At 48.7% G+C, this 27,000-nt stretch overlaps 1 protein-coding gene across 1 annotated transcript; it reads right to left on the reverse strand.

Moving 5' to 3' along the window:
* Positions 1-241: 241 nt before the first annotated feature.
* DHCR24 (24-dehydrocholesterol reductase) lies at positions 242-27,000 on the reverse strand. Its single transcript, XM_084873319.1, has 9 exons — positions 26,563-27,000; positions 23,048-23,203; positions 16,504-16,609; positions 15,728-15,846; positions 14,587-14,850; positions 9,461-9,604; positions 5,041-5,238; positions 4,471-4,649; positions 242-2,981 (listed from the first exon to the last, which is right to left on the reverse strand). The coding sequence occupies exons 1-9, from the start codon at positions 26,791-26,793 to the stop codon at positions 2,828-2,830; spliced, it is 1,551 nt and encodes a 516-aa protein (XP_084729445.1). The 5' UTR covers positions 26,794-27,000; the 3' UTR covers positions 242-2,827.

Genomic DNA, 27,000 nt, shown 5'->3' on the forward strand with positions numbered 1-27,000 from the left:
AGATCCCATTAACACCCACACCAGTTCACATGGTGACAAGGATAGAATTTCAAAAACGGGAAGTCACCCATGAGCCCCCTTGCCCTAAGGAACAAGTCACGTCCCTCCTGTTCTTTCAGTCCTCGCTCACGGCGCACAGGTTCTGACCTGGGACACTGACCTGGTGGGGGCAGAGCCTGCCCTTGAGCCAGGTCTGACTCCACATGGTGGTCCCCAGAGCAAGAAACAACAAAGGCCATGATCCAGGTCACACTTTTATTTTTACAGAAGCGGCGGCCACACAGCCACAGGGACAGGAAGTATTCTGGACGGTAGTAGGCGCAGCGGCTGCTGTGTGAGAGCCTGCCCGGGGAGACTCATGCCTCTCTCCTCCGGCCCCGGGACCAAGGAGGGAAAGATCTCTCACACCCCCTCCCTTTTAGCAACACTCCATTAATTATACATCCTTCCAGCCGAAGAAACTGGCTACGACTGACTTTACAGAAAACCTCCAGGCAGCCAAAACCTCACAGCCCCGTGGGAAGGGGCCTGTTGTTCTACTTTCCACACACTGGCTCCAGTGCAAAGTTCAGCTCCACCTGGAACCAGCTCACGATGGACAGGGATGGGACTGGCTGCGAGACAGCTGGCAGCTCACCATGCTGGCAGACTGCCGGTTCCAGGCAACATGTTATTGGAATAAAACATTAATGTGAGGCTGGTGCAATCCCAAGACCTTCCCCGCCCAGCCCCAGGTTCGGGGTGAGATCTGTGAAGGACAGGATTTGGTTTGTAGGACTAAGGACAACAGAGGCTGCTGGCATCTCAGGCCACATTCCCCGTGGCTTACGGATGGAGGTCTCACCAGTGACATGACGGGCGAGCCTTAGCTGCTGGGTTAATCTGCCCAGGTGAACCATTCCCCTACACCAAGTAGGATCATCAGTTCGACTTGGTGCACACGGGCCCACTGTGAGCGCCAAAGCCAGAATTCATGTGCTTTGCATACAAGCTAGAGAACGGGGTTTTTATATTTTTCCTATGCCCCCTCACAGAGGCCCGAGGAAGGGGGTCCCTCTGTCTTCTGAGGGCCATGCTAAGGTACTTGGCAGTGTGCCAAGCCCTTGGGGGAAGGGGAAATGGGTGTGTGTGTGTGTGAGCGCCTGTCAGTCAAAGCGTGACTCTGAGGATTCTGGCAACCTGCATTGACAAGACCAACACTTCCTGCAAGCCTTTCTGAAGATGGATGAGAGCCAGCCTTGGGCTGAAGGAAGGATTGTAAATGACAGACCACCCCCAAGGGTCCACTTGATCATTTATTTTTCCTCTGACTTGCCACACAAATGAGGCTTTCCACGGGTTTTGCAACCATGGGGTCTGAGATAGCCATGCACGTCCATAGCACAATGGCCCCCAGGGAGGTCTTGTCTGTGCCGATGTGATGGATGAGGAAAAACTAGTTCCGAGGAACAAATGACTTGCCCACAGCTGCACAGCACAATGACCACACACCTGGGGCTGAAACCCAGGCCTCCCGACTCCTGCTACCCGGTGCGCTCTGCTCTCAGATGCCACTGCCTGGCACGGCTCACTCAACTCCAGCTTCCCTCAATGGGCACAGTTCCCTTCAGATTCTGGGTCTTTAGCTGAGGCTGGGCAGGTCTTAAGATGGAGTTGCATAAACAACCAAGTTTTAGTTAGTGGGGAAGGCCCTAGGGAGGGTCCCTTCCCTCTGGAACGGAAACGGAGCTAACTTTTCTCTGAGCTTAGAATCTGTAAGGCACTGAAATTAACTACAGCTGGGAGTGGTGGGGGAGAAAGAAAGGAGATGAGTGGTTGGAGAAATCAAGTTGATGGTCTGTTCTATTCCTTCAGCCCCACAGTGAGGATCCACACGGAACCTAACAATGGGGGGCTCCACTCTCCTGCGAGTGTGGTCCACCCTCCACCTTAACCCCGATACCACAGAGTAACAAAGACGCACCCCCATCACTAAGCAGGTGCTGGGGATAAGAGGCATGGGGGGCTGGAAAGCAAAGAATGAGTCCAGACCCTCTGGATCCGGTTCAGAGCAGAAGCCACTCGTTCCACCAGTGCGGGAATCCCAGGCCTGGGCCGGGATTGGATTCATCCCTGAAAGGTCTTCCCCAGGGACAGGGTCCACTAGGAGCAGACTCGGTGATGGCCGGGGCATGCAAGCCTGAGCATGAAGGAGGGAGGGGCAGGACCACCGAGGACGGCAGGGAAAACTTTGGGATCTGACCTGGCTTTGGCACAGCACTTCCTGGGCCTGCCCGCCCATCTGTTGCCCTCCTGAGACCCCGGGGATGGAAAGGAACCTTCCTTCTCCCGTGAGGAGCAATTCTAGCCGACTGAAGCAATAGCGGTGACACTCCAGGACAGCCTGTCATCATTCAGCCATGCCTGTGCCCAGGTGACCCGACATGGAGCTCTCGGGACTCAAACCACTGAATCCGGAGCACTTCAGTCAGGTGTGATGCTGAATGGGAAGCAATGACAGCTACCACAGCCGGTAGGCAGATACTGTTACCCTCTGTCCACAGATGAAGAGCCAGGCTCAGAGGGTTGAGTGACTCAGCAAATGAGTGGCTGAAGGGGAACTGGACTCAGGTTTACCTGACTCCAAATCCCAAGTCCTTCCCACTCCACTGGGCGGCCCCTGGAAGCTGGGAGCAGTCGGTCGAGGCTGCCTGCGTGGGATTTCTGGTGGGTTTTGCTTCTGCAAGTGTGGATCTGGGAGAGCAGCCAAGTTTGAGTAAAGGGAAGATGCCTGCTGGCCCCGGGGCCAGCGCCCACCACACGTCTGTCTCTGCGGGCGGGCTCGGGCTCAGTGCCTGGCGGCCTTGCAGATCTTGTCATACACCTCGGGGAAGGCGTCCTGGCAATTGAGCTGCTCCCGCAGCTTGTGGTACAGGGAGCCGTCAAACATCTCCCAGAACTCCTCGCGGTTCATGTAGCAGTCGGCGTACAGCATCTGGAACCTGCAGAACAGAGATGAGGGCGAGGACAGGGAGGTGATGTCAGTGGAACAGGGAGGGGAAGCGGATGAGAGAACCCCAACTGCTCTTCTGTGGAGCGCACTTTGCAGGCAGGCAGCACTTTTGGAGGATTTCCCTTGTTTAATCCCCTCATGACCTAGTAGTGGAGGGTGGTGTGGGAATTCTAATCCCCATTTTGCAGAGGCTCAGGGTCCTAAGTGGCTTGGCAGTGGAGGCAGAGTGAGGAACAGAACACGAACTGCTGGCTTCCCCCATGCTCAGTGCACTACACAGCGGCTCCCTGACAGGCTGCTGATTGCTCTCTCTTAATTTTTTTTTAATGATGTTCCATAAACTGCACATATTGAAAGTGTGCAACCTGCTAAGTGCCAGAAGCCAGTTCCAGCATGTCATAATTGCAAGAGTTTCATCAAAAGGTTGATGGAACTTGGGGACACAATAGGGGGCTGAGTTACATATGTTACTGCCTATTGGGAATGGCTAAAGGCATTTCCCCAAACCTGAAAAGGATAATTGTTTGCTGCCAGACAGCTCAGGGCATTCTTAATCTACATGTTATTGTGTCCTACTGGCCAAACACCTGAACAGTGTAGGCTATTCACCAATCTAACAATAGACTCTGTAGACAAAACCCTACCCTTTGAAGTGTATATCTCCACCTTGCCTTAAGACAAATTGTGTTAATAAAAAGCAAGGGGTCCTGAGACAAGGAGAACTTGGTTTCTTTAGCCAGGCTCCTCTGACCCCCAATGCCTTTCGAAATTATCTTTCGTCTCTGGACTTTTATTTAATCTTTGCATGGCCCTTTTCCAGATTTCTGAACCCTTTTAGATGCTGGATCAAGACCTACTAGCATTAAATGACGCCCAACATCTGGCAGCTAAGTTTGACATATGTATACAAACTAGAAACCATCACCCCAGTTGAGATAATGACCACCCCTCACCCCAAAGGGTTCTGGAATTTTACATAAATGGAAACACTGGTACTCCTTTTTCCTGGCTTCTTTCACAGTCATTCTGAGATCTGTCTGTGTTGTGTAGATCAGGAGCTTGTTCCAGGCTGTTTTGTGAGCACTGCTCTGATCCAGGCCTCTGTGTAGCTTTCAGTCATGAATTCCCCCTCCTTAGCTTAGCTTAGCTTTTCTAACCCGGAGTGGCAGACCCTGAACATAGGGAAACCAACATCATCTGCCCCAGGGCGAGGAGCGGGGCAATTCCCGGGTTTCTGACTCAAGCAGCAAGTGTGCTGACTGGAGGAGGGGATGCAGAGAGAAGAGGGGCAGGAGCCCCCACTCCCACCTCATCTTTCACAAGGTACTTCCCGAAGCACAGGCTGCCACAGGGAGGGACAGAGTCCCGCAGCGACCAGCTGGTCCTGCTCCAGAGCTGGCCACCTGGGCCCTTCCCCGCCCGCCCGCCCCTGCAGCAGTCCCCTGGGACTGCCGACGCCTGCCCTCTGCGCCGCTCACCCATGCACGCTGCGAACGAACTTCTCCAACTGCCTCATGCAGGACCTGGCTTCAAAGTGCTTCACGCGAGGCTCCCCGTAAGCTCCAATGTCCACGTAGAGCTCGGTCTCATCTCCCTTGGGGTGCACCAGGCCAGGCTGGCTGGGCAGGATGAAGGGGCACAGCCAGATGGGGTAGACCTGGGTGGACCAGGGAGGAAGGTATTGATTGGTGCTTTTTCTCCAACAGGTGACATGCTCATAGTTGGCCCACACCACCCCTACCCAAATGGAGGCTCTGCAGAACTGTCCAGGGGCCCCTCCTCTGGCTGCTCACAGCTTCACCCCCATCCCCAAGACTGCGCTGGAGCACCCACTCCACCACACTAGAGGGCACAATGTGAGAGTTCACGGCGTGCTCGTCACTGGGCCCTGCTACTTCTCTCCCACCAGGGCCGTGGCTGAGCAGGTCCATTTTGCAGTTGGGGACACTGAGGCCCAGAGGGCAGGCATGGGCAGTCCCACGGTTCGGGGAGAAGACCATGGGTTCCATGGGATGGCCCTCGGTCCGCCCTGCCCTTCCTCAGCTCACGTGGATGTCGTTGTGGAAGGTGTGCAGGGCCTGCATCAGGCACTTCATGGGCACCAGCATGTCCTGCACCACGTGGTGCTGCTCGTACAGCTTGCGTAGGGTCTCGCCCTGGGTCAGCTTCAGGAGGGAGATCTTGGGAGGCACCATCCATCCAAAGAGGTAGCGGAAGATGGGGTTGTTGCCGAAGGGGATGATGTCCTGAAAGACAGAGTTTGAAGATGGAGGGAAGAAACCAACAGGGGCCAGGAGCCAGGTCCTCGTTCAGTGCTCGATATGTATGAGGATCAACATGTATGGTGCTACCCCAGATTCACCCAGTTGGTTAGGGTTTGATTCTCAGCTCTGTCATTGATCAGCTGAGATGACCTTGAGATACTTAACTTCTCTGAACTCACTTTCCTTAACTGTAAAATGGGACTTACAAGGATAGTGACATGCCAAATGCAAGGCACTCAGCCCAGTGCCTGGAACAAAATAAGGCAGCTATGACTGCTGTTCTAGTTGCTGAGGTCAGAGTGGCTGGCATGAGCATTTGAGAAAAATGCTGTTTAATGTGAAGAGGAATCTTCGGAGAGCTTAAGCAATTTCTTTTCTTTTGAAAAATGTATTGAGAAAGAAACATCAATTTGCAGTTCTACTTATTTATGCATCCATCGGTTGTTTCTTTTATGTGCCCTGACCCGAGATCGAACCTGCACCTTTGGTGTATGGGATGGCACTCTAACCAACTGAACTTCACGGCCAGGGCCTTACACCACTTTTCTGAGGTCATACACCCAGGGACAGCTCTCACTGGGGTGGGCAAGGTCTGGCTCAGGTTCAGAAATGAGTCCACTGGTTTACAGAATCTCCTGAGTCTCCTGGGACAAATCTGGCCCACCCTTTGGTTTTGTAAATAAAGTTTTATTGGAACACAACCATGCCCATTTATTTACACACTGTCTATGACTGCTTTCAGGCTGTAAGGGCAGAGTTGCTCCTAGAGAGACCTCACGTAGAGAACTCCTACCTGACCCTTTACAGAGAATGTTTGCCGACCTCTGCTCTACTGTATGGATATGGCCTCATTTATTTCATCAGTTCTGTACTAACGGGCGTGTGGGTCATCTCCTGAGCATTCTGACGAGTGCCCTTGTGTGCATGTGCCCTGCCCATTTACACGTATGTTTACCTGAAAGCTAAGTTCCTAGAAGTGGAAAATTCTGCTTCAGACAGTGTATGCAATTTTAATGGGTCCTATTTTAAGGGCCTGCACCATTTTATACTCTCCCCGACAACGTAGGAGACGCAGTTTCCCACACCCTGGCCAGCACCCTGTTATCACACTTTGGCATCTCTCATTCAGAGAAGCAGAAAATGTGAGACTCCTGTAGTCTTGTTTCACCTGCCTTTAGTTCTGAGTGAGACTGCATCACCTTTTTTATGTTTAAAAACCATTGGCATTCAGAAACATGAACAACCTACCTACCTGTCCTTACTTCCCTGCATTAGCCAACCACGTACACTGCTGAGCACGAGGACAGCAGAGGGAGGGAAAGACAGGCTGCCCAGGGCCCCTCTGCTCTTCAATCCTTCCTTCCTCACCAGTTGCTAAGGTGAGGTGTTAGTAGAATGTGAATGTTATCAAGAAGAAAAATATTTATAATAAGAGAGAGACCATGGAAGAAAGGAAGAAACATAATTTAAAACCTTTGATGGCACTTTTTCCCGGCTTTTTACACTGGGTCCTGAAAATTATACAGCTAGTTAGCCCTGACCTCATATATTGCTGATTGACTGGCTGGGTGAGAGGAAGAAACTGGACCAGCTAGGTGAGGCCCAGGTGTGACAGGAATGCAGGATCGTCTGGAATGCTGATCACTCCCACACTGGTGTGTGCCACCTCACCTGCGCCCTAGAGTCCCGACATGGAGCCAGCTGCCACTCAGTCCTACCTAGATGTCTGAAAGGATCTCAAACTGACAACCCCAGACCAATCTTCCCATTTCCTTCCCAGACCTCCCCATGCTGCCCATGGCAGTCAACGGCACCTCCAGCTTCCCAGGGGCTTGGGCCTCCAACCTTGGAATCACACTCATGGCCAATATGTCTGGAAGGGGTCAGCCCCACCTTCGCAGACTCTCCCAATCTGACATACTTTTCCTCCTCCCGGGCTACCACCCGGACAACAGGAATCTTTCTTCTACGCTTCCACTCTTGTCACCCTCCCTCCCCATCTACCCTCCATCTAGTTGTAACAATTATTCTTTTAAAACAACAATCAGGTCAAAGCACTTTTCTGTGCAAAACCCTCCACCAGTGTCCTGTCATTCTTGTAGTAAAATATAATGTCCTTCCTTGACCCATGAAGACATGCATGATCTAGGCTCTGGCTGCTGTGTAACCTCATTTTCCACCAGGGTTCTAGCTCTGGGGCTTTCCTGCTGCTTTTTAAAGGCATGCAACCCGCTGTGACAACTGGATAACCATATATCTTCCACCATATACAAAACTGAACTTTGCCCGGCCAGTGTGGCTAAGTGGTTGAGGTCCAGTTCGATTCCCGGTCAGGGCACATGCCTGGAGTCTCGATCCCAAGTGTGGTGTGTGCAGGAGGCAATGATGGATGATGTTTCTCTCTCAATGATGTTTCTATCTCTCTATCCCTCTCTCTGAAATCAATAAAAATATGTTTAGAAATAAATATAAAAAACTTAAAATAAATCAATAACCTAAACATAAAAGCTAAAGCTATAAGCTCTTATAAGAAAACATAGGAATCAATCTTCATGAACTTGGATTTAGCAATGGATTCTTAGATATGACACTAAAAGCACAAGTAATGAAAAATAGACATACTGGACTTCATCAAAACTAAAAACTTCTGTGCATTAAAAGATATTATTAAGAAAGTGAGAAGTCAACCTGTAGAATGGGAGAAAATACTTTTAAGTCATCTATTTGGTACAGTAAGGGTCTATCTAGTATTCAGACTATATAAACTCTTACAACACAGCAACAAAGATAACCCAATTAAAAATGGGCAAAGGAACTGAATAGACACTTCTCCAAAAAATACGCAAATGGCCAATAATAACGTGAAACACCATCTGTCATTAGGAAAGTGCAAATCAAAACTACCATGAGATTCCACTTCATACCCACTAGGATGGATGGCTATAACCAAAACCCAGAAAATAACACGTGCGGTGAGAAGATAGAGAAAGCGAACACTCTGCTGGGAGTGTGAAGTGGCTCAGCCCTGTGGGAAAACATCACTGTGGAAAAAAGCTTGGCAGTTCTGCAGTAAGTTAGACACAAAGTTACCCTGTGAATCAGCAATTCCTCCCATAGACATAACCCCCAAAGCATGGAAACCTAGTACTCAAACCAACACTTGTCTGTGAACGTTCATAGCATTATTCACAATGCCAATAGGTGGAAACAACCCAAACATCCAACCGCAGAGGAACGTGGTCACCCTTATAATGGAGTGTTAGCCAGCAAGGAAAGGGAATGAGTAGTGATACATGCTGCAACATGGATGGGCCTTGGAAACATCATGCTAAGTGAAAGCAGCCAGTCATCAAAAGCTATATATTGTATAATTCCATTTATATGAAATAACCTAAAACAGGTAATTTATAGGGACAGAACAGACTGACGGTTGGGAGAGGCTAGGGAAAGGGAGAAAGGGAAGCATCTAATTAATGGGTACTGGATTTCTTTTTGGGGATAAAATGTTTTGGAACTAGACAGAGGTGATGGTTGCACAAGATCATGAATGTACTAAATACCACTACATTGTATAATTTTATCTATCTAAATTATATAATTTTAAATAGTTAATTTTATATGACTTCACTTCAATTAAAAGCAAAAAGGAAAAGCACGCATGCAGCCCCTTAGGAACTGTGCTCACTTTCTTTGCCTGGTGAGCCCTCTCCCAGAGCTCTGCATGGCCTGTCCTACGACGTCCAGGTCCCTGCTCATAAGCCATCTCCCAAGAGGCCTTCCCCGGGGCCCTTATTTAACCAGCTCCTGCTCCCCACCCCTCCTCGCACAACAGCAAATTCTTGCTCACCGGTCAGGGCCAAGCTTAGTCTACCTCCAACCCTAGACCGGCTGTTTCCTCTTTACAAGGTGATGTCTGTCTGCTTGGCGAGGCTACACCTCCTCAACGACGGAACAGGTCAGTGTTCCCCAAATTCCCCACCCAGCGCCCCGTTCTCAGGTGCTCAGTGACAGCCTGTCGCTTTAGGTGAAGATGGTCCGATCCCTCAGAAAGAAGCGACTGTGTTGCTGTGTAAGAGGGTGTTCCAATTCCCCAGGACAAAGCCATGCTTCTCCCCGAGGGAGAGAGTGTGGCTACAATGTTAACCACCCTGGTTCCCTGCCCGGCAGGGCGGGAGGAGCCAGGGCCGGGAAACCCGAGCCTCACCTGGAGCTCCCAGAAGATGCTGCGCGTGTGTCGGTGGTAGTAGTGTCTCAGGGGGATGTACTCCAGGCCCTCTCGGTTTGTCTTCAGGTAGTTCTCCACGTGCTTGAAGAACCAGGGCTTGTAGTAATTGCCGATGCTATTCAGCTGAAATGACAGAGGGCTTTGTGTCAGCCCACAGACAAGAACCAAGGGCCATCGGAGCGTAACAGTGATACCCGGCTTCTGTTCGGCACTCCTGGCCTTTTCAAAGCTCTTTCATGTCTATTATCGCCTCTGAGACTCTTGACAGCCTGGCAAGGTTAAGCACAGCGGGAATTTGCTAGCGGAGCGGGCAGAAGCTCAGAGGGTAAGTGGTGTGTCCAGGCCCAACAGCTAGTTTCTGACAGTCTGGTGAGCTTGCTGACCCGACCTCGCCTGCTGCTCCTTCTCAATGAGAAAATCAAAGTGCAAATGTTCTCATAAGCCAGTGCTCCATGCCGGGGAATCCCTCCCTCCCTGCCTCCCACCAGGCAGGCGTTGGCACAAACACTGAGCATGGGTCATCTCCTCACTGGCTCCCGGGGCCCACAGCACTAATTAACCTCGGCCTTTCCCTGCCACTGGAGGACCAAGCCCCACGACCCTGAGCATAGAGCTGGCCCCAGCAGATCATCAGTGGAGGGAGCTCACAGAGTAAGCCAGAGTGTTTCTCCAGCACAGTCCCTGTGGCCCCAGGCCTCCATGGTCTGCTTAGCAGATGGTTCCTTCAGTCCTAAATGGTTCAAGACTTCATCTCCTTCCTGTGTGCCCTAGCTTGTCTGGACCCTAGCTTCCTCATCTGGGAGGTGAATTTTGGGCAGATGGTAGAGGAGAGCAGCAGGGCGGCACCCTGCAGGAGCACAGGCTCGTCACCCACCAGCTGTGCGACCGCGGGCGGGCCACGCTCTCAGCCTATTTCTTCACATGTAAAATGGTTTAAAGATGTATGCTCTGGCCCTGGCCAGCATTGTTCAGTGGATAGAGCATCAGCCTGCACAGAGGTTGTGGGTTCAATTCTTGGGTTGCCGATTCTCCATCTTGGTTGGGGCGCCTGTGAGAGGCAACCAATTGATGTGGCTCTCTCACATCAATGTTTCTCTTTCTCTCTCTCCCCCTCCTTTCCACTCTCTAAAATTAATGGAAAAAATATCCTCCAGTGAGGATTAAAAAAAAAAATAAAATAAACAAAATGTATATATACATATATATGCTCTTTGGAAGTTTCTTTGGCACCTACTGAAAATCACACACACACACACACACACACACACACACACACACACACTGCAGATGCTCAGGCCTCACACAGACCAGCTTCTCGGGGATGAGAGCGGCACCCTGTCTTAGGGGCAGGTAGATCACACCAGCTGGGTGTGCTCGGCAAAGGGTAGGAAGAGAGAGTGGAGGCCACGCAGGAGAGGAAGAAGTTGTCAGGGGACTATCAGGGAGGGACAGGCAGACGCACAGTGAGAAGTGAGCCAGCCCCAGAGTAGCCAGGATCAGGGCAGCGTCAGGGCACACAGCCAGTCTATTCTTTATCTTCTTCACGACCTTGCAGGGTGGACTGCCCCTTTTTCATGGGTGGGACTGAGAATCTTCAGGGTCAAACAGATTGGCCAAGGCCACAGGCCCAGAAGCAGCCCAAGGACGCACCCCATGTTACACAACAGCAAGATTAAGAACCTTGAATAGTGGACTCTGGAATGTGGGCATGGTCAAAACAAAATAAAAACCTAATTTCTTTCCTGATTCTAAAAGCAACATGCACCCTATAAAACACTGAGGAAATATATGACTTGGGAATTCAGCTTTGTAGCCTCATCCCTGTAGCTTACTACTAAAACTAACGTGCATTCATTAGGTTTTAGTTTCTATGTACCTGCATAGATTTATAAAATGGTGTAACACACCAGGTGACCCTAGGTAGGTTACTTAGTCTCTCTGGGCCTCCTTTTCTGGGCAGGCAAACGGGAGGCATTTCTGCTCCCTGGGTGGTTGGAAGACTAAAAGGCAGTGTAGGTGCCTGACCCCTGTGGGGGGGCGCGGGGCACAGTATTCAGTTCCTGGTCCACGTTGGCCTTCCACTCCCACATCCACTTGCCAACCCCCTTCACTTTGAAGCTAGCCCTCGTGCTGGCCGCTCTGCTGGTCGGCCACCTTGCAGGGAGGAAACCGGGGCCACAATAACCAGGAAACCGGGTGACAGGGCCTGTTTGTCCAACTGTTTCTGAGAGGACAGTGTGGGAGGACACCGTGCGCTGGCCTCTGCCTGCTGATGGAAAGGAGACTGAAGCCCAACGGGCGCACAGCAACCTGAGCTACCTCTCCCCTTCACCCCCCCCCCCCCCCCCAGAGCCCTGGCCACACTCCTGGCAGGGGCTCCAGCTGCATAATGAAACCGAGACTGGAGGGGACCTGGGAGACAGGTGCTCTTCGACGGACTCAGCAGGAACCCCCTGTACCAGAGAAGCCAGATGGCCCACCTCTCCCAGGGCACACAGCTGGAGCAGCCAGGTGGCCGCCTGAGTTCCAGGTCCAGCCCTGGCACTTGGATAAGCCGCTTCCTGTCTCTGGGCCTCCCCTGTGCAAAGGAGGCGGCTGCCTCCTCCCAGGGCCACAGAGAGGCTGCCACAGCACGGCGTCTGCAGGGGCCATGGCAGTGCCCGGCCACAGGGACACAGTCTTGAGCAGCCCCCCACGCAGGAAGAAACGTTCCTCAGAGGAAATGTCCACACATCTGAGGGCATCTCTCACTCCCCTCCCAGCCCTCTTCCCACTGGGCTTCAAGGTCTTGCTCACAGGACACTTTGCCCAAGGGGCCCCCGTCCTCTGCCAAGGACACTGGACGGGCCTCTGGGTGAGGTCTCGGTCTTCTCCTTGGGAGAAAGGGTCGGGGTGCTCAAACCGTTTACAAGTTGTACAAACCCCCTCTGCCCAATTGTAAGCTTAGGTGGCATTTAACACATCAAACGGGTGACAGAAGAACTGATAACAGTGGCGATGGGGTTCCTCAGAACCCCTATCTAAGCTTCTCACCACTGGCAGCCTCTAAGGGAAAGGAAGCTTCAGAGAAGCGGGACAACCTCTGAACTAGACGGGGCTCGGCCTAGGAAGCACCGGGCCACGTGGGCTCCGTGTCTGTGTGTCCACTCCTGGTCCAGCTCTCCCCGTCAGTGCTCACCAGTGTCCCACGAGGAACGGTGCACAGCCAGAATGTGTGGATGATGCCAAGTTCTAGAAGCTGAGATGGTGGGGAAGGGACTCGAAGCAGGAGTCAGAGACCCACATTGCTATCTGCCCTGTGCTAGGTGTGGGTCCTCAGGAGTCTCTTTTCCGCCCTGGGCCTCGTTTCCTTATTTGGAGAGAGAATTGTACCAAATGGTTTTTGAGTCTCTTCCAATTTTAAAATGTTTTAAGTATATTTAGGTGTCAATCAAGCACCTTAAGAGTGACTATCCTTCAATCTACTAATTCTACTTTAAGACAGTGTTTAAATTACAAACGAAAGATGTTCAATAAATTAAATAGCGAAAAACTGGGAGCAGCTTACATGTGCAACTGTGGGGCGGGGGCTTAGTAAACGACAGGGCATTCACTCAGGCAAAGTTCCACAGACATTAGATATGACTGTTTTTGAAGACAAGGTAAAAGCACGGGGAAAAGCTCATCACACCAGACAAGGAAACACATCGGAACAGGTGATCACAGCCGAAGAAAACAGAACCGGAAAACCGTGGGTGCAAAGAGATGTTCAACCTCACAAGTGACTTGGGGGCTGCAAACCAAAACGAGAATCTATTTTTAACCCTATCAGATTGGCCAAAATGAAAGAGCGATACCACCCAGTATTGGCAGGAGGGAGGGACAGGTACGCTCACGGCCCGCTGCTGGGAGTGGACCGGCTGCTGCCGTCCTGACTGCTGTTTGGTCGTAGTTATCAATTAACATGCTCAACCCCTGGAGTCAGAAACTCCACTTTCCGGACTCGATTCTACGGAAGTGCTCATACAAGAGGCCAAAGACGGCTATACCAGAATCTTCAATGCAACCTTATTTTTAAGAGCAAAACATTTTAAGCAATATAAATACTCATCAGTCAGCAGTGAGGTAGGTCAATATTTACATGCAACAAGGGGGTCCTACGGAACGAAATGAGGGCATGTACATCTACACATGTACGTACGTACACACACACACACACACACACACACACACACACACAGAAATAGGTCCTAAAGAACACACACCAAACTGTCACAAATGGCTTGTGTGCCTGAGGGTGAAGAGACATATTTTAATTTTTTCTTTATATATTTCAACATTGTTATATTATTATTTTTTTATTTAATTAATCACCACCTGAGGAGTGGAAGGGAGGGGGAGAGACAGAGAAACATCAATATGAGAGAGACACATCGATTGGTCACCTCCCCACCGGGGCTGGGGATCAATCCTGCAACTGAGGTACTTGCCCTTGACTGGAATCAAACCGACCACCCTCAGCCTGTGGGCTGATGCTCTCTCTATCCACAGAACCAAACTGGCCAGGGCTGTTATACTACAGCTGGCTTTGGGTTATGGTTATAGGTAGAGACTGTTCTTTCCGACTTGCTTACACTTTCCAAGACTCTCCTAATAAAACTCATAAAAGCTCTTATAAAACACTGCTATTAAAAATTATACAGCAAGATGAAGAAGTACCCATTTGGATTGGGAGACATCCAATCAATGACTAAATTGTGGCTTTGCCATCTTGTGGCAGTTTATATGACCTCTTAGAACTCGGTTTCCTCGTCTATAAAATGGGGTTGCTGTGTGTATCAAAGCTTACACTTAGCAAGAAATGCTTATCACACTAGGCAAGGAAAACACATTTGAACAGGTGCACATATCTGACAGTTGGTAAGGGCAGAGGAAACAAAGCTTCTGTCACTGTGTAAGACAGCTCTGACTACAGATGCTGTTGCCCAAACCCCAGGTGTGCTGGCCGAGTGCAGCCTTGCAGAGAGGGTGGCTGTGAGGGTCAGCGTGGCTCTCAGGGTCAGTCCCAGCCCACCCGGCCGCCATCCTCCCAGGCCTGGTCCGCAGCAGCTGATGCCCTGGCCTACCTTGCTGGGCTCCACCTCGTCTGTCATGACGCCCGTCATGATGACAGCCTCATCCAGGGAGTAGAGCAGCCCTTCCACAAAGTGGTTCTCCTGCTGCTGGGACACGTGCTTGAACCTGTCACAGATCTCCTCCAGGCCCCGCACGGGCTCAAACCGCAGCTTGACGTACTTCTTGGCGGGAATGATGCGGATCTCGGCGGCGACCAGGAAGCCCAGGGTCCCACACGACCAGGGCACAGCGTAGAACAGGTCTGAGTTTTCTGACTGTGAGCAGAGTTAACACATGCTGAGACCTTTAGCCTGGGTCCCCCATCATAGCACGTTGTCAGCAGCAACACAAAGAACCCGGCCTGAACTAACTCCTGTTCTGTCACCATCCTGTGTAAACCCACAGGCACTTCACAAACTGCATTCTGGCCTCAGCTTTCCCTCTGCAGCCTCCGCGTGACCTTGGCCTGACACAGCCCTGTCGGGAGGTGCTCACAGAGAGTGCCTCCTCCCTCCTCCACCGAGGCGCAGCCCCCAGACCACAGGCTACCCAGGAAGAAGCCAGGACCAGCACTGCCCCAAGACCCAAAACACGGGACCAAGGGCCAACCCAGGCTAAACAAAGAGCAGAACCCTTACTGAGGGTCATGGTCACCAGAGGCACATTACAACGCCTCCCTTCTGGGCCATTATCCACATTTACAAAGCCTTTCCCAGGCCATTAGCTATGAACTCCCCCACAGCCTAGAAAGAGCATTAACACTCCAGTCAAATAGATAAGGAGAACGTGTCAAAGGTCACCACTATGAGGCTGAGATGCCACCTAGATTTGAATCCACTCTGTGCGATTTACTAGCTGTGACCTAGAGTAAGTTTATTAACCTCTCTATGCTTACTTTCCTGTCTGTAAAATGTGGATAATAATATACTTAACCCATAAAGCTGTTGAAGGATTAAAAGCCTTAATATATGTAAAGCATTTAAACAATGTCTGAGCACATAACGGGGCTATTTAAATCTTGGTGGTTGTTAAGAATACAGACCCAGAGTGAACAACGGTATTTGAGGTGAAGCACCCCCACGGCGCCACCTCCCCAGTGCCAGGCTCCTGGATGCCCAGGGCAGCAGGTGGGGAATCGGACTCTGAACTCACCGGGGTGCATCGCACAAAGCTGCCATCCGCCAGGACCAGCTCGTAGGCGGTGCAGACGTGCTGGAACAGGCCATACTTGTGGGACGATGACTCGATGCCCGTGCCCATGATCAAGCCCCCTGTAGAGACACACGTGTTAGCCAGGAGGAGCTACGGGGTGCAGGGTGCGAGGGGAGGCAGGGACTGGGTAAAGGGCTCTTCACTGGAGCTGGGGAGCTCATAGCACAAGGATATGACAGGGCTGGAAGAACGGGCTGTCCACTCAGGGGTGATTTCCCATGTCTGTGGATCTGGAGAGCGGGAGAGAGAAGGGAGGGCTCCGATGGGAGTGTGAGGGCTTGTTCAGAGGAAGGGCATACACACCCTCACCTCTAGCCAGACCCAACCTACAAACCTGTGTGAATTCACTGTCACAGGGACCTTAATGAAAAGGGGGGCTGTTTGGGTGGCAGGAAGCTGTGTCCCATGGGAACAGTTAAAGGGACGGAAGGTGTGTCCCCTGAAGAGAAGGCTTTGGGGACCCCAAGTCCTCCAGAAGAAAAGAGACTAGACATATTCTGTGTGCTCCACAGGGCAGAGCTGGAGCCATGGCTATGTCACCGGGAAGCAGATTTGAGCCAGAGATGGAGAAGTGCTGCCCGATCATTTGAGCTGTTCAGAGGCTCCCTGGAACTGGGGGAACTTCTGTCACAGATGGAACAGTGGAGACCCCTGCACTGCAGGGAAGGGGGGCCAAGATGCCTTAGCTCTGATCCTAACACCATCTGAGTCCTCACCCACGGTGAGATCATCGAGCTCGGGCAATACAGGCAGGGTCCAGCCAATGGAGGTCAGCAGGGCGGTCACCTGACCCATAGTCACCAAGGGTTCCACACGGACAATCTGTTGACACAAGAAGATAAACCCTGAGTCACAAGGAGGCTGCGGGGCCTCACAGGGGCTTTGCATGCAGAAAGCGTCCTTCAAACCGCCCCAAACAACCATGCGGACGTGCCTCCTCAGCCTTTAGTCTCCTTCCTTCCAGTGAGTGGGGTTTCTGGCTCTGGGTTTGCTACGGTTTAATCTTATCCTTTCAAATATTTTCACTCTTAATACCTAGTTTACTTTCCTTCTAGATTATGGGTTTGGAAGATCATACATGAAGAAAATAAAAGTTAAGCCACATCAATGCTTATCCCAAAGTGTATATCTTCAGTCTTTTTCCACGCATGTTTACATTGATATTTTGTATGTTTTAATACAATGCATACACATACAAATATACACACACACATTCTGATCTTACTTTAAAAATTTAACACAATATGATAACTATTGTCTGTCATTAAAAACTCTCGGAAAATGTGATTTTTAGTGGACACATTAATCTGCCACCATGTGGACTTCAGCTGAGATGGAACAAAAGGACCAGATTTACCTTGCTGCCTGGAAACCAAGAATGGACAAAATATATAAAACAAGAGTTTTAAACATAGTGGGCCTCAGGCAATGAAGTAAATGATGGCTGAGAGGGGGAGTGGAGAGAGGGGGAACACAGGGGCTCAGCGGACTCCGAGTTGAGAGCCCAGCAGACTGAGGTGAATAGAATTTGCAGGACAGAGTATGGAGAGGAAAGTGTGCAGAGAGAAAACTGAAGGGCTGCAAAAGGACCCACTGAGTATTCAACGGAGTACAGTCCAGTGCATACACATGAGGAGGTTACCTGAGGCTGAGGCCGGGACAGAGCCTCCGGAAAGGACAGCAGGTAACAGTGCAGCGAAGAGAACCTGTTCCCACCAGCTGACTGGAAACCTCATGCTTCACACAGCATTGGGGAGAGGACTCAGAAGAGTCTTGCCTCCCAGAGCGGAATAGCTATCCCTAATTTAACTGCTCTGACCCCACCTAAAAATCAAGACCAAACAGTATCAAACTGTTTTCTAGTAACTTAGCTATATCCCAGAACAAAGCTCAAGAAGGGTTATAGGAATACAAAAATACCTAGCACCCAACAAGGTAAAATTCACAATGCGTAAAAGCCCTAACTGGTTTGGCTCAGTAGATAGAACATAGGCCTGCAGACTGAAGGGTCCCAAGTTCCATTCTGGTCAAGGGCATGTACCAAGGGGATGTGCAGGAGGCAGATAATCGATGTTTCTCTCTCATCAATGTTTCTAACTCTCTATCCCTCTCCCTTCTTCTCTGTAAAAAATAAAAAAAAAAAATCAATCAATCAATCAATCAATCAATAAATAAATGCCAATCTAAGTTTACTAGGCTTGCAAAAGGGCAAATTCAACCCACAGTGAGAAAACTAATTAATCTGTTTTGATAAAACGGATCCAGATTTGACAGATATTAAAATTAGCAAATGATGGCATTAAAATAACTACTGCTATATTCCTTATGTTCAAAAGTTAAGTAAAGACATTAAAAAGATAGTAAAAAAAAAAAAAAGACCCATATTAAACTTTTAGAAAACTACAATGTCTGAGATGAAAAATACACTGGCTGGGATTAACAGAAAATTAGACATTGCAGAAGAAAAGAGCAGTGAACTTAACACACAGCAATAGAAACTATTCAAAATGAAACACTCTAGGAGGAAAAATTAAAATCAACAGTGTATCAGAGTGAGCTGTGGAACAACTTCAAGTGGCCTAATATATGTGTGATGGCAGTCCTCAAAGAGGAGAGGGAAGCAGACAGAAAAATATTTGAAGAAATGAAGATCCAAATTTCCAAATTTGATGAAAATTATAATGAATATCAAGCACAAGAATTATGAAGAAAACTATACCAGGGAATATGATAATTAAACTGCTCAAAACTAGTGATAATGAGAAAAATCTTAAAAACAGCTGTCGGGGGGAAAAGACATGTAACACACAAAGGAACAAAGGTAAGAAGTTTCTTGTTGGGCTCAGCTGTGGACTGAGCATCATCCCGAGGACCAAGAGGTCCGGGTTTGATTCCCAGTCAGGGCACATGCCCGGGTTGCAGGCTCGACCCCCAGAAGGGGGGGATGTAGGAGGCAGCCAATCAATGAATCTCTCTCATCATTGATGTTTCTATCTCTATCTCCCTCTCCCTTCCTCTCTGAAATCAATAAAAATATATTTAAAGAGTGAGAGAGATTTCTAGTTGGAAGCAATGCAAGCAAGAGGATAGTGAAGCTGGAATTCCATACCCAGTGAAATATCTTTCAGAAATGAAGGCAACTGCATATCCATTAGGATGGCTACTATAAAAAACAAACAAACAAACAAACACAAACACAGGAAATAACAAGTGTTGGTGAGGATGTGAAGAAACTCAAACCCTGCACACTGCTGGTGGGGAGTAAAATGATACAGCTACTGTGGAAAACAGTACAGTGGCTCCTCAAAAAATTAAACATAGAAATACCACATGACCCAGCAATTCCACTTCTGGGTATATACTCAAAAGAACTATTAAGCAGGGTTTGAAAAGACATTTGTACATCCATTCGCAAAACACCATTATTCATTATGGCTAAAACAAGGAAGCAACCAAGTGTCCATTGATAGATGAATGGATAAGTAACATGAGCTATATATGTACAATGGAATATTAGTCAGCCTTAAGAAGGAATGGAATTCTACAATGTGCTATAACATGGATGAACCTGGAGGACATGATGCTAAGTGAACCAAGCCAGCCACCAAGAGGCAAACACTGTATGACCCCACTTACATGAGATACTTAGAGAAGTCAAAACCATAAAGACAGAAAGTACAATAGAATGGTGGTTGCCAGGGGCTGGAGGAAGGGGAGAATAGAGAGTTATTACTTAATGGGTATAGAGTTTCAGTTTTGCAAGACGAAAAGAGTTATGGTGATGGATGGTGGTGATGGCTACATAACCATATGAATATAATTAATGCCACTGAACTATACATTTAAAATGGTTAAGATGGTAAATTTTATATTATGTATTTTAGTACAATAAAACCTGGAAAAGAAATGAAGGCAAAATAAATGTTTTCATATATACAACAGCTGATTCATCACCAGCAAAATCACCATATAACAATGTTAAAGGAGGTCCTTCAGGCAGAAGGAAATGAAACCAGACGGAAATACGATCTACACAATGGAATGAAGAAATGGCAACTATATGGGTAAGTATATAAGGTTTTTTCTTATTACTTAAATTTCTTTAAAAGATAAGTGATTATTAAAAAATAATAATGTCGCCCTAGCCAGTTTGGCTCAGTGGATAAAGCGTCGCCTGTGGACTGAAGGGTCCCAGGTTCAATTCTGGTCCAGGGCACATGCTTGGGTTGTGGGCACGATCCCTAGTAGGAGGCGTGCAGGAGGCATCTGATCAATGATTCTCTCTCATCATTGATGTTTCTACCTCTCTCCCCCTCTCCTTTCCTCTCTGAAAACAATAAAAATAATAAAATAATAAAAATAGGGTGGGTGAGAAGTAATAAAAAGAAAAGAAAAAAAAAATACTCTATTTGTCTATCCTGTCATATAAGGCCTATTTGCTGGAGACTTAGAATTATGACTTTTAGTCTACAACTAAGCAAAGTAGCAGATACCATTTTGATTATAAGTTTTATAAAAAAAATCAATGATAAAATAATACTGTAGTGTGGGCTTCATAACATACATAAAAGTCTGACAACAGTAGCACAGAAGCAGGGAGAAGAGAAATGGAAGTACATATAATTACAATAAGATTCTTTACTATGCATAAACTAGGCTATAATTTGAAGGTAGACTGTGATAAGTAACATGTATAACATAAATCCTACAACTACGGCTATCATAAAGAGTTATAGCTAATAAGCCAACAAAAGAGCTAAAATAGAATCATAAAAATTATTTGGCAACCCATGTGAAACTAAAACAAAAAATTTTTAAATTAGTTGAAAACAACAACAACAACAACAAAGAATAGTCAATAAACACTATTCTGTCTTAAAAAAAAAAATATTTGGTAATCCAAAAGAAGATAGAAAAAGAAAAAAGGAACAAAAAACAAATGGGAAAAGTAGAAAACAAAGAACAAGGTGACAGAGTTAAGCCAAACCTTATCAATAATAACATGAAATGGACATGGTCTTACCATCTCAATTAAAAGGCAGATTGTCAGACTGGCTAAAAAAAAGCAAGACCTAACTAAATGCTGCCTATAAGAATACATTTTGAATATTTAAAAAACCAAATAGATTTTAAAAAATGATGGAAAAGATACACAGTACTAGCATAAGTCAAAGAAAAAAGCGGAATGGCTTTATTAATATCAGATGAAGTAGATTTCAGAGCAAAGAATATAACTAGGAATAAAGTAGATCGTTTCATATTATAAAGGCTCAGTTGATTAATCAAAAGAACATAAAATTCCTAAACACTTATATACCTAATAAGAGCTTCAAAATACATGAAGCAAAAACTGATGAAACTGCAAGAGATATAAACTAATCCATAATCGTAGGCAGAGATTTCAATAGCCCTATTTCAAAATAATCAGTAGAGAGAAAATCTGTAAGGATACAGACTTGCACAACACTATCAACCACCTTGATCTAATTGACATTTATAGGACCAACCCAGAACAACAGAATACACATTTTTTAAAAATGTGCATGAAGTATATGATTATCTAACCACTATGCTTACATCTGAAACTAATACAAGATAAGATTGAATGTAAAACAAACAAACTCAAAAGAAAAGAAACAACAACAAAAATGTGCATGGAACATTTACCAAGATATTCTGGGCCACAAAGTAAATCTCAATAAACTGAAAAACATTCTAATCATAAAAGTATATTTTCTGTCAACAACTGAATTCAATTAGAAATGAGTAACAGAGCTCTTGAAATCTCCCCATATTTGGAAACGGAATAACATACTTCTAAATAACCCCTGGGCCAATGCAGACATCTAAAAGGAAACCTGAAAGTATTTTGAATTGCATGAAAATGAAAAGATAACATATCAAAATGTGTGGATTGGCTCAAGGGGGAAATTTATAACAGCATTAAACATTTATGTAAAATACTGCAACCACATTAGAAGGCAATTTGGCAGTTTCTTAAAAAGCTCATCATACACCCACCATATGGTCCAGCCATTCCTCTCCTGGGTATTTAACCAAGAAACAGGAAGGCATATATGTCCATACAAAGTGTGTCCATAATGTTCCTAGACACTTTATTTATGATAGTCCAAAGTTGGAAATAACACAAATATCCATCAATAAGTGAAAGGATAAATAAGCTATGATATATTCATACGATGGGATACTACTCAGCAATAAAACAGAATATACTTCTGATACATGTTTCAACCTGCATGAATCTCAAAATAATAATGCTGAGTGAAAGAAACCAGACAAGAGTACATAATGCATGATTCCATTTATAAAAAACTCTAACTGCAAACCAATTTACAGTGACAAAAAGCAAGTCATTATTTGCCTAGAGATGTGAGGGAAGAGGCAGAGAGGGCCTGCAAAAGGGATTACCGAGGGGCAAGAAGAAACTTTTGGTGTGTTCATCGTCTTGATTGTGGTAATGGTCTCACAGGTGTTCACATACATATGTCAAAATGCATTATCAAATTGTACGTTATATGCAGTTTATTATATATCAAGTATCATTCAATAAAGCTATTTAGGGAGGAAAGGCACAGGAGATTATGTAATTTGGCCATGGCCTCAAAACAAAATGCCATCATGTGGATATATATCTAATAACTGCCTACTATTGGATATTGTGTTGCCTTGGATTAGAAATGAAACTGTGATTGAAAGAAAGGAAAAAAGCAAGCAAGCTGTGATACAGCCTTGCTCTGTGTTGTCTTTGATTAAAGCTTACTTCCTGTTTCCTTAGCCAGGTTTTAGAACAGAATTACTAGATAGGCCAAAGAGTATGCACATGTCTACAGCTATTAACAGGTGGGTCCCCAGAAGCCTGGGACAAGGCCCACCCTCCCGGCTACTTCCACACCACTGTTGGCCAGCATACCTCCTTACCGGCAGAGGCTAAATAGGCTCCCTTGGCCGCTCATTCTGCCCAGGGTTTACCCATCTGTCTTCCTGTGGAACGACAGACAATCAAAGAATCCCCTTGAACCCTCAGTTTGCCAACCTGTGAGATGGGGCTATAACTGATTTCTTTCAAAGCTGTGAGGCTTCTGAGGCTGGCAATGGTCAGTAGGACCTTCTGTGATGACCAAGGTTCTCAGTCCTATCCGCTCCGGGATGCCCCTGGCTGAAACCATCTCTCTGCAAGTTACTTATACCAGGGGCAGTGCCCCGCCCACTCCCAGAGCCAGGGAACCGTGCCACTCTCACCTGCTTCTTGGTGTCCACCTCCAGAATGTCCATCAGGTTGATCATAATGTTTTTGTGGGTCTTCTTGTACTTTCCAACCCGGAGAGAGACGGTGAGCCAGCCAGGGCGCCCTGTGCACATGAAGGTCTTGCTGCCTTGCTCCTTCCATTCTCGAACCTGCAACCAAGGAACGGAGGCTGAGCTAGCTCCACCTGCATCCCCACAGCAACTCGCAGCCCTGCTCTCAGGAGAGGGAGCTGGGAAGAACAGCTGCCCTTGTCAGCAAACATTTACAGAGCCCTTGCCTGCTTCTGGGCCCTGGGAGGCCCCCCGGCCTTAACCCTCTTGGAATCTTCCTGGTGAGGGAGGCAGACAGGAAAGCTGAGGAGCTGCCACACCACAAGGCAGAATGAAGAAAGAGCTAAAATGCAGGTTCAAAGTGCTTTGAGAACATTGACTCTCATTGGGAAGGTAAGGAAAGGTTTTGTAATGTGATAGCAGCAACCATACAAATGATAACCACTTACTGGGTGCTTGCACTGTGCCACGCACTGTCTCATGTAATTCTTACGACAACACCAGGGGTTTGGGATGATCTCCGTTTGCAAATGAGAACACTGAGGCAAAATGACGTGCCCCAAGTTATACAACCAGGAGGGGCAGAGCCCAGATTCACAACCAGGACTATCAGACTTCTGGAGGACAGACGGGCTTGTATTAACAGTCAACAGAGCAACAGCTAACAAGTTCAGAGGCTTGTTAGGTGCCAAGCTCTGTTCTAAGCATTTGCCTGGGTTAACTCGGGTATCAGTTGGAGGGGAGAGAAAGGGCAGGGAAGGACCATCAAGCCAATGGAAGGAAGAGCTCTTGCAAAACCTCCACTGTAAGTGACCAGAGCACAAAACAAGGAGAATAAATGGCCCAGGAGATGACAAGTGATCAGGAGCTTGGAGGAAGTGCTCCCTTCCTACTGAGATGGACAAGGATGGGGGCGGTGTGTGTGTGTGTGTGTGTGTGTGTGTGTGTGTGTGTGTCGGGGGTGCAGGGGGTAGCTAGCTGTTTTTGTAACCTGTGACCATCCATTCCTTCTTTATTTTCTTCTAACACTCCCATCTTCCTATGGCCAGGGTGATGCTGATCTCGCCCTGCCCAGGAGGCAGGCATATGAGTCCATTCTCCTGGCCTTAGTGACCAGTTTAGGGATGGGGCCTATGACCCAAGTCACGCCAATAAGACTGGTTCCAAGAGGGGACTCTCGCTGTATTGGGGCTGCTAAGCTGGTTAGATGTAAGCCAGAAGCTGCTGGGGCCTCCACAGGGCGACAGCCTCCCTGAGAATGAAGTCAACCCAGAGGAAAGCAGAGCCAAGAGATTGCAGACGGAAGGAAAAGTGGAGATGAGGGATCTCGATCCAGTCATGCCCGAGCCAGTTTTACTCCTGGACTTTTCAGGACATGGGCCAATAAAATCCCCTTTTTGCTCTTCAGTCTAAGCTGAGTTTTTATCACTTGCAACCAAGAGTCGGGACGGAGATTGCATTGAAGCTGATCGGGCACAGCTCAACATGGGGAAGAACTTTCCTACGATCAGAGGCCAGGGTGCCTCAGGAAGTAGAGGTGTCCGAGCGGAGGGGAGTATCCAGGAAGGGGATTGGGGGTGCTATGTTCAAGCCGGAGGGTGGGCCACAAGGCATGAAGTGGATGTGAAAGCCATAAAGCCTGAAACATTGGCTGAATAGGAGCTAACCAAGATTTCTGGCAGGGAGGCCATGCTGTGGGGAGAGTACATGGGAAAGGAAAGTGGTGAGGCCCAGAAGAGGGGCAACTAGTTCGGTAGCTATTACATGCCAGGTGTGAGGCAACAGAACCAGACCTACAGGGTGGAATGGGATGGGATGGGATGGGAAAGAAAAATATGTCAGAGTTCAGGCTCTGAAATCAGCTGACCTGGTTCCAGCCCCATTTACTAGCTGTATCATCTTGAGCACTGACTTAAGAACCTCAGTTTCCCCATCTGTAGAATAGGTACAAGACCTACCAGGGATGCTGTGAGGATTAGAAAGTATGCACATTGCAGGGCCAGGGTGGTGCTCCAGGCTGGTCGGGCCCCTTTGGTTTAGTTCAGTGGTCGGCAAACTCATTAGTCAAAAGAGCCAAATATCAACAGTACAACGATTGAAATTTCTTTTGAGAGCCAAATTTTTTAAACTTAAACTTCTTCTAACGCCACTTTTTCAAAATAGACTTGCCCTGGCTGTGGTATTTTGTGGAAGAGCCACACTCGAGGGGCCAAAGAGCCGCAGTTTGCCGACCATGGGTTTAGCTTAAATAAACGAGCTCAGGGGGCTGTTCCGGGCCAGGTCCCATGAGTCAGAGGTGAGCTGGCTAACAGTCCCTGCCCTCCAGGAGCACACACTCTGATGTGGGAGAGAAACAGTTAAATGGAGAATCTGAACACATGGAAAGAGCTATGAAAGAGGGTACAGCTGGGGAGGGAAGGTAGGCAAGGCTCTGGAGCCATGACTGTGACCGGCAAAACCCAGGGCAGCCCAAGCAAAGCACTGGCAGACACTGCCCTCTCCCACTCCACCCACGGGTTCTCTCTCTCTCGTGGGGATGCTCTGAGCATCCATCTTCACATTCTTGCGTGCGGCACCCAGAACATGGAGGCTGCTACACCTGTGGCGAGGCGAGTAGCAGGAAACAGAAGCTCTTTGCAACCTGACGCTAGTAAGAGAGGAACCTAAGGACGGGCAGAGGGAGCCAAGAACCTGCCCGGGCCGGATGGCTAGGCCAGCCCTGGACGCCAGAAGGAGCTCAGCTCTGGGCAGCAGCAGGACAAGGCTCTGTGGGTGCGGACACCCGGGAGGATGTACAGAGGTACTGGAAAGTGGGCAACTGTCAGTGTCCAGGAGTGGGCATCTGGCCCAGAGGCTGCAAGGCCCCTCACCTTGGCTACATGCTACCTTGTCACTTTGGTCCTTTATTCGAATGTGTCAAAAACTCCTTGGTGGTACAGAGTCATCTCTACATTGAAGTCGCCTCCATCACCTAACTCCAAACTGACTTTCCTTCCCCACCCAGCCTTCCTTCACACCCACTCACACCTCCAGCCAGCTCCACTTCCTGGAAGTCCTCCCTCCTCAGAAATTGCTCCGGCCTGGTGACAGCTACCAGCTGTCACCCCCCAAAAAACAAACAAACAAACAAAAAAACACAACGCACACCATATCTTATGATTCTTTATATTCCTCCTGGTGTTTGCAAGTACTCGCCCATAATAGTGGGAACTCCATGAAACATCGGAGCAATGTTTTAGTCTCTCCAAGCCTTTGTTTACCCCTCCCGCTTTCTCCCCGGGAAGCACCCCCCCCCCCATCACATTTCTGAGTTCAAACCCCCCCTGGAACGCCATCCCCTCGTGCGGGCTGGGCGCTCCCCCTGCGCCGCCGAACACTCCGCTCCTCGCGCCGCGCCGCGCACGCACACCGCTCCATCCCTCGAGCCCGGGCCCCGCACGCCGGCCGGCCGCGCTCACCTGCTTCTGGATGTCCCGGACGCGCTGCTCGTGGAGGCGCGGCGCGCTGCTGAGCTTGAACACCACCCAGGCGCGCACGTAGTAGTAGATGTCGAAGATGAGCGAGAGCGGCAGCAGGAAGAGGCACACGAACACCCAGCGCTGGTGGATGAGCACGAACTCCAGCCCCTTCACGCGGATCCAGAGCAGGAAGAGCAGCGCGCACACGGCCAACGACACGGCGGGCTCCATGGTGCGGCCGACACGGCGCGCCTCGCGGGGGAGGGGAGGTATCGGCTCGCGTCGCCGGTCGCCGCCGCCCGCCCGGTGCCCGCCTGCGCCCGTCGCCGGCTCCTGAAGAGCGGGGACGGGGGTCGCCTCGTTGCCCCCCGATTGGCTCGGCTCGCTAAGGTTCGGTGGGCCGAGACTCGGGTGCCGGCCAATGGCGAGCCGCGCGGG

Source organism: Pipistrellus hanaki (genome assembly GCF_964339955.1).
Source record: "Pipistrellus hanaki genome assembly, chromosome: 2".
NCBI classification, from domain to species: domain Eukaryota; kingdom Metazoa; phylum Chordata; class Mammalia; order Chiroptera; family Vespertilionidae; genus Pipistrellus; species Pipistrellus hanaki.

Excerpts from the sequence above, each read along its gene's own strand:
- DHCR24 (XM_084873319.1), bottom strand. The coding sequence starts at position 26,793 with ATGGAGCCCGCCGTGTCGTTGGCCGTGTGCGCGCTGCTCTTCCTGCTC. Across the intron at positions 14,851-15,727 it reads GCTTTGTGCGATGCACCCCG|TCAGAAAACTCAGACCTGTT; the intron begins GTGAGTTCAGAG and ends CTCTGCTCACAG. Across the intron at positions 5,239-9,460 it reads GCATCTTCTGGGAGCTCCAG|GACATCATCCCCTTCGGCAA; the intron begins GTGAGGCTCGGG and ends TCTGTCTTTCAG.